General features: G+C 40.3%; 1 protein-coding gene across 1 annotated transcript in view; it reads left to right on the forward strand.

Annotated features, from left to right (window-relative positions):
* The first annotated feature begins 1,057 nt into the window (after positions 1–1,057).
* The window catches only part of ints6 (integrator complex subunit 6), a 30,945-nt gene continuing 23,558 nt past the window's right edge, over positions 1,058–8,444 (forward strand). Inside the window, exons 1-3 of the mRNA XM_015047375.1 lie at positions 1,058–1,513; positions 1,663–1,740; positions 3,491–3,640. Coding sequence (XP_014902861.1) covers positions 1,403–1,513; positions 1,663–1,740; positions 3,491–3,640 — 339 coding nt within the window. The 5' untranslated portion in view covers positions 1,058–1,402. The remainder of the gene's footprint in view (positions 1,514–1,662; positions 1,741–3,490; positions 3,641–8,444) is intronic.

Genomic DNA, 8,444 nt, shown 5'->3' on the forward strand with positions numbered 1-8,444 from the left:
GTTGTGTGACTTCACGTCCCTCCAGAAATAACTTTAATGTGAAAAACTTGTCAGTGACACACCGGAAAGAGTGTATTCTGAGTGTTACAGCAAACAAAAGGAAACTGTCCGTCCTTCTATTTACGATCGCAGAGCCGCCGGATGGTTTCGGTTTTGCGGAAGTGATTATTTTTCCACCATGCCATATTGTGTACATTGTTTCGCACACGTCCTATTGGTGTCACGTGGCTTTGAAAGTGGTTCATAAACAGAATGAAGTGTGACACTGCAGTGATTAACTGGAGCAATTTGGGTTAATTTGTCGGGACATTGTGCAACATGTGACATGAATGTCTACACACAGTCGTTTATTTCTAAAAAAAAAAAAAAAAAAAAAAGAAGAAGAAAGATAACACATTGGGGTCTATTATTTAGCTAGCTGAAGACAGGGGAAATACATCTCAGAGCTGGAGGGAATGAGTGCGTGTGTGTGCATGTCAATCCCTTTTCCCTGAGACTGTTAAGATGAACGTGTTATCTATCTGATCGTCTTTATTTGGTTATCACATGGGAGCAAAGTGCTAAAGGAGTTGTTTTCCTGTGCGGTGAACACAAACCTACGCCAACATGTACACGCTATGGTTATTTAATAATGTTCTCTTTGTCATCAGTTGTCTCTCGTTTAGTCTTCAAGTGTTGTCTTTCGCATTGGCCCACGCCCGAACATAAGATGAAGTAAATGTTGATTATATAATCTGCTCTTGGGGTAAACACGGGTCACTGCTGGCTGATATTACGTCAAATAACTGCAGCGACGCTCTGAATAAAGGGTTACAATGCCGTGAATGTGGTGGTCTTGAACATTAAAAGGTAATACAGAATGTTTTCCTTGCATTCCTGCCTATCGAGCATTTAAGCATGCGCATAAGAAGCCAAGCTTTAGCCTTATTTGGATATGATAATGAGCGGCTGCCGACAGCCAATGAGAAGCGAATGTAGCTCCACGTGACTGTGAAAGAGCGCTCACGAGGCGGGGCCAGGCACGGACCTTCAGTTAAAACCAGTGGAGGAGGTACAGCGCATTCAGTGTAGGGAGAAGCAGGGACTCACTCAGAGGGAAAGTTTGTTACTATGAAACTTAGGAATATTTACAAAATATATACAAAATTATCAAAATCCCTCGTGCATCAATAACTTGCCCCAAGGGTGCCAGGTTTTAGGCTTAGTTTTCCCGGAATGGGCTTCTATACTCACTATTCTTACACTTTTTTGAAAGAATGTGTGAGACAGACAGTTAGCCAGCCAGCTAGCTAGCTAGCTAGCTGAGAGGTGAGACAGGCGGCAGGAGAACAAAAGATTTTTTTTGCGTTTTGGCCGGTTGTACTGACACCAAGTCCATGCAGAACGCGTCATTACCATCACAATGCCCGTTTTACTTTTTCTGATAGACACGTCCGCTTCAATGAACCAGCGCACCCATCTGGGCACTACCTATCTGGACATAGCAAAAGGCGCTGTTGAGACTTTTATGAAGGTACTGTAACAACGGGACACATTGATATATCGGGAGATCCCGAGCGAGGGGGGAAATCGCAGTTCAGATCGTCATTGTACTGTTGCAAAGCTCGCCTGTCAAAGCTGATCTCTCGTTAACCGTACATAATTCTTATACTGTTTCCACAGCTCAGAGGGAGAGATCCGGCGAGCCGAGGGGACCGGTATATGTTGGTAAATTTTGAGGACGCTCCGTTCGGGATAAAGGTAGAAATTTGCTTTCGGGTCATGTCCAGCTTTACATCTGTCCTCCCCACCGCTTCACCACGTTGTGATCACTGTGTCAGTCGTGTAGAGAAAATCTTCAGGAGGAGCTTTCATACCCCTTTTAAAACATGGCCGACATTTTGTTTCAGTGTGAGCAGCAAGGAACTCTGGGTGTTATTTATACAGCGAGGTAATATCTGAGGGGGGAGTGAGGAGGAAGAGGAGGGAGTGATAGACTCGTAGCCTACTTTACTTGTTTAGAGAAAATTGCCACTTTTTGTCACTGGAGACTGTGCGACTTTATTTGATTCCTAGCCGGTTGCACAACTCTTGTGGAAAATGGATCAAATTGTAGGGCTGTCAAAGTATTGTTGGCATGCATTTCTTAACAGATTTTTTTCTTTCTTTCTTTTTTTTTTTTTAAATAAATGTTTTTGGAACAGTTTCACAGAAATGCACAATGAATTTCCAGTACAGTCCAGTCAAAAAGACAATTAGGTTTAATGACAATTTATCTTGAACGTAATGCATTTTAGACTGATTCATTTTATAATGTCAATTTGTAACCCATCTAAAGAGACCACCCGTTTCCCTGTGGATAGTTGACTTTTCTGCAATCCCTCCTCCTGAGCAAGCATGTGGTGACAATGGAATGGAACAGCTTCTTTTTTAACCAGAAGGAAAACCTCTGTACTCTGTGTGAATCGCTATCTGCTGCGATCAATGGGAAGGCTCAAGAAGACTGAAGGCAACCACAGGAAAAAAAGCAAAAGTACATCAGTTTAACAGCAGAAGTGGCTTTTAGTGGTTCTGCCTGGGAAAGAAAAAAATACCGAAACATATTTACAGGATAAAAACAGCATTAAGACAGTTATTTATGCAGTTTAACCTCTAAAACATTGTTTTATATTCAAGGGGCCCGTTTCTAAAATGATGAGTAAATACAATGTATCTTACGAATTAAGTGATAAAATAAAAGCGGGAAACATTAGCAATAAAATATTAAGTGCCTAAAAACTCCTGCAGCTGGGTTAAACTGTGCAACTTTAGGTGGAATATCACTTCCACTTCTAAGTGGAAGTGATATTTATTCCAACACCAAATGGAATAAATCTGTCAGCATAAGCCTTACTTGCTCACTAAATGTAATGGTAGAGAACTAGTTATTGATTTGTAAATGAAAATATGCCAATACAATTGTGTGTGTGCGTGTGTGTGTGTGTGGACATTGGAGCCCATTTAATTAGAGAGTATAAAGTTCAGCTGTGAGTAAGAAGTTGATGATAAATACATGCAAACAGCATTTATAAAGTAATAGTATAGTCAGTGAGAGGGTGGCTTCAGCAATGTTTTTTTTTTAACTTGAATTTAAATTGTTTCTATAAAAAAAATCTCATTTTTAAGAGGGGTGAACAAGTTACTTTTTTGCAATTAGTACTAAATTGAGATGGAAAATGTGACTCGGTAAATCTTAAATCCAACATTAGGGCAACTGTTTGCGCAATTTCTTTTCATCAGCATAGAGATGGAGAGACGCATCATTAACTTTTTTGGAAATTACAGAAGGACAAAAAAAAACTGGCCTAACACAATGCTTTGGGGCACGCCTTTTTGTGACATTCATGTTACAGGAGTGAAGACCGCCGAGTTAAACACACTATTTATAACCTGAAAGAGAATTTAATTTGGATGGCTTCGTCCGAAAGGTTAACAACAACCTTTTTGTTTGTTTGTTTGTTTATTTCCAAAGGCCGGATGGAAAGAGAGCCATGCCACTTTCATGACAGAGCTGAGGAACCTCCAAGCAACCGGACTCACAACATTTGGCCAGTCCTTGAGGACAGCTTTTGATTTACTAAATCTCAATAGATTAGTCACTGGGATAGACAACTATGGCCAGGTACGTAGCCTCTGGAGACGAAGAGAGGAAACAAAAGTTCATGTGCAAAAAGCCCACTCATCAGCTCATCCCCCTCCCTCCAGTCCACAGCCTCACCCCAATAGTGCAAGCATCAACAACACGCACACCCTTCTGCCCACACTCACAGTCGAATAGCACAACAGCAGCTTAGTTGCAGAGAAAGGGAAGTGACATCTGTTTCTTTCACCGTTAATAAGGTGTTATATTTTCATTTGGAGCCCCCTAATCACTTGTTGGAGTTGTTCTTTTTGGCGATGCCCAACAAGCATCTTCAAATAGTTTAAAATAAGAATTAGAGCACAAGTTTGAACTTGTGTTTGATTTAAAAATAAAAAGAACTTTGAGATCTTGTCCTTTTGGAAGAGACAGTTGAGTTCAGGTTTCAACCGTCTGACCTTGAAAAAGTCGATTTAGACGTTCAAGAACAAACCAGAAATAACCAACTCCGTCATAAACTGGAAACTGCTTAAACACCAGCGGCGCGGTCCACAGTGAAATGCGTTTCACATCGCTGATCATGAAGGGAAGCGCTTACTCCAGAACCGACGCTTTCAAGTTTGGCTGAAATTTTCACACGTGAACGTCTCCTGGAACGCGCTTTATTACGCTCACAGGAGGATAAGGTGAAGCTGTTTGGTCGCAGTGATGGGAAGTGTGTTTGAAGGAGTCAAGGTGATGTTTTGAAACTTGAGAACGCAGTGCCACTTTTCAGGCGTGGCGGCGATGGGCTGCCTTTTCTGCTCTCAGCGGCTCCGTCCTCAGTGGGGTGAGGGAAAAAATATGGGCAACATATTTGCAGCTAAATAAGTCGAGCTATATTCATATTTTTGTATGATTCTAAACCTCGCATGGGAAAGAGACACGCTGCCTTTCTGGCTGATAAATTAGATTTTTTTTTTTTTGACTTTCAAGTCGATGAACTTTCTAAGCTGCTTATCCAGATTTTTAAGCAAGTTTTTCTAAGGATTTAGGCTCTAATCTATTTGTAAAAACATTCGTTCTATTGCTTTAATGTATATTTTTCAGGCTATGTATACAGCACCAAATTCTTGTTCACTTATGTATATTTTGATTCGTCCCAATTAGCTTAAAATCAGTGCAGTTCATGCTCATATAATTCAGTCATGAAGTCAGATTTAGGACGATGCTAATCCGTAAAAGATTACTCATTTCGAGCAAGCATGTGGTGACAGTAGTAAGAAACAACTCATTTGTAGACAGGAAGAAGCCTCCAGGGTTTTCACGTTTAGTCTGAAGTGTTTTCTTTTTTTCACAATTATCCATAAAATAGTCTTAAAACAAATCCCAAAGTATTCATCCACAAAGGAGGATGAATACTTTGCTCCACAATTCAAGCAGTAATAACAGCGGGGCTTGCTAGTAGAAATGACAGATGTTGTCTCTAAGAAGAGCGGACTCGACTCCCTGCTCCGAGCCCAAATCCTCATCAAGCCAACAGAATCTGGAAGTCATTCAGCTTCAACCGGTGGTGCCAGCTGACATCACTCGTCTAAGATGAGCTGCAGTTCCTCAAAGTAAAGCACTGGGAAGAGAGGGGGCAAAAATGGAAAGCGAGGCGTTTTTACAGTTTCAGCTTTAGCCCGCTGCCTTCCTGTCAGATCGCCTTAAACGCGCTTCCAAGTCTTCTTTCATCGCAACGCTTGCCATGCGGCGCTTCATAGAGATCAGAGAGGCTCTACTTTGACGGCATCATTAGAGAGAACAGCAGCAAAGCAGGTCACAGGATATGCAACACCTCACCATGTGATATTTCTACAGTCAAACGGCCGGCTTTAAAACTTGAACTTCACTTTTCGAGTCATTCTCGGCTTCGTGTACAGTTCCAGTCCCATAAACTTGGACTCTTGGCGTCAGTAGAGTATTTTTTTTTTTATATCTGTTTTTCCTTCATGGAGATAAGTGCTGAGGACGAATCTGAAACATTTCCTGCGTTTATAGCCGAAGGGAACCTTCCACTTGGTGTAACGCGTCCGTACGCACGGCGCACATTAGACGCTCCGCGGGAGTTTGAATATCGCGCTGGCCGGGGCTGCGGGCGCGCACGCCGGCGAACACAAACGGCAGACACCAAGGTCAGGGTTAGTGTGTTCTGCACCTGTCTGTGGTGACCTCTAACGACCGGTTGGTGTGACTGTAATTATAATTTAATAACCGCCTCCCTCTTCTCTGCCTTTTTTGCTACTTAAGGAGGTCATTTGTTAAACAGATGGCACACTGCCACCGCAGTCACTATTACTTTATGTCTGTTAGAAAAGAAGTCGCTTATTAAGAGGCTGTAATTACACTCGTGTGTACTAAGAGGGATCTTTTTTTCATGCTTTTAAAAAGGCAGATCATCCACTAATATTTCCTTTTTTATAACCAGGCAGTGGGGAAGCTTCACCTCACTTGTTTTTGTCCGTTCAACACACACAGATACACTGTTTGTCCTCAATGGTCTGCATAGCTGCTGCTTGTGTTAGTATATGTAGAAGTGCATTTCACATCTTCAGCTTTTTTTACTTTAATCATTAACTTTTGTTTCCTCCAGGAAAGCGTGTTTTATTTATTTTTTTCCATAAAACAAAACTGCTAATGGGCAGAGTGTGAGATTAAATGAGAACAAGACAGACGCAGGTTTTAGATATAAAACTTGCTTAAATCTTGTTTAAATGCAGACTATTGCTTTTGAGCTTTCATATTTTTTTCATGTTACAATCACATTTGATTTACTTGGATCTTTTTTGGTTAGACATAATTTTTTGCAGTTGGATTAAAGTCTGGATTTGGACTGAAACACTAAGGGTCCAGTTCAGGGATGCACGATGTAGCAGCACTAACATCGGCATCGATATTGTTCATTTTTTTAACATATCTGTAACTGGTGCCGATATCAACAACCGATATTTATTCCCATTTTTTGCCCTTTGGTTCTGGAGAGGGAAGTGGAGGAGCTTGGTTATGTGGTGCCATATTTTCCAGACTATAAGGTGCACTTATCAAAAAAAAAAGAAAAACAACACCTTATATATTGTTCTAGAGTAAAACAGCCCCCTCTAGTGTGTTAAAACATACCGTTTTTCGACTGTGCTTTAAGTGTCTTGTTAATGAGTTAATGCGCCTTATAGTCTGGTTTTTTTTATCGGTGCACCCTATAGTGCAGACAATATGGTATTTGTTTCGACATATGATGATGAAGCAACCCAGGATTATGGGTAGTTTAACTGAAGCAGTGTTGAAGTCAGTGGTGTCTATTTTTATGTCTTTTCCAAGTTGTCAAAATGGTTAGGAAAATATATACAATAATCAGTAATAATTGGTCATCGGCCATAAAAGCAATATCGATATATCGGCCCAGATTTTCACATCGCTCCATCCCCAGTCCAGTCAGGTCATTCCCTTTGCTCTGTCCATGTGGTTAAGGTCGTCCAGTTTTCTCCTTGACCTCTGCTGTGTTAACTTGCTTTTCATGATGCTGTTTGCTGACTTCTGATCTCTAACACACCTCTGAGGCGGTGAAGTGTCCTTGGGAAAAACGCTCCCCCTGCCTTACCTGTTTAATTTTGAACGATTGGCCAATACTTACAAGTGTACAAGACAACCTTATCTACCTCTTAAAAATCAGCCATTGTCCCCTTTTGCTCAGCCGTAAGAGAGGGCTGTCAACTTTGTTTCACAGGTATTGTTCAGTGTTTTTCAGATTGGAATGTTAAATACGTATTGTGAGCTTTTAACGCCAGACATTGTCCGTTTATAAGAAAAAAAAAAACAAACATGTATCAGCATGTCAAGCTTTTAAAGATTGGCGATCGACCAGAAAACTGCAATCAGTGCACCCCTGGCTACAATGTAGCTGACCACCATCGGCGTGTGAACGGGTGATTGTAGCGTCAGCGTAAAGTCCTGTAGAGTCATCAAGATTAGATGGAGCTCTTTACAAATGCAAACTATTTACCAGAAAAGCCAGTTTGAGATTTTGAAAGCCATGAATCCTCTTTTTTTTCCCCCTTTTGGGGCTTATGCACTACTTTTGTTTTGCCTTATCAAGTGATAAAAAAATAATAAAATCCTAATTTAACCCTCCTGTTAAGTTACAGTCAAATTGACCTGTTTTAAAGTTTAATTTTTTTTAATAGTTGGAAGTACTTTTTCTATTTGTCTTAATAGGTGCACTCTAGATATAAATTGAAAATTTATTAATTTTACACATTTTCTGCCCCCCCCACTTCGTCTACATATCACATGGATACTGTTTGGGTCAATTTGACCCAGCAGTCAAGTTGAAGGGTAAAAAAGATTAAAAAAAATGTCCAATTCTATACTTTTCCTTGCAGATAAGAAGCATAATTCACCACACCACACACATACATGATCACGTGCATGCACTCTCTCTTTACTTCACTAGGAAACTGCGAGAAATCAGGTATTCGTGCAACTTTTGACATGAACCTTTTCTGTTCCCGTGGGCAAACTCCACCCACACTGAGAGGACACTCAGCAGAAGTGGGGGAAATATAAATACTCTCTGCATTGCTCATTTTTCTTGATTTTAATCGGCAGGTCAATTTGACCCTGAACAATATATGCGTCTCAAGTTCAATTATAAAGATCAGCCCTAGGAAAAAAAAATAAAAAATCAAAATGTAATATAAAATTTTTACAAAAGATCAATTTCAAGGAAATTATTGTTTTTTTTGTCTGTAGGTTTATTGTTGGACATAAAAAAAATTAGTAAATTGTCGTCATTGATCTTTTATTTGTGAGAAATAAAAAAAACATCATT

Source organism: Poecilia latipinna, unplaced genomic scaffold, assembly GCF_001443285.1.
Source record: "Poecilia latipinna isolate Pla-1442-1.1 unplaced genomic scaffold, P_latipinna-1.0 Scaffold823, whole genome shotgun sequence".
Taxonomy (NCBI): domain Eukaryota; kingdom Metazoa; phylum Chordata; class Actinopteri; order Cyprinodontiformes; family Poeciliidae; genus Poecilia; species Poecilia latipinna.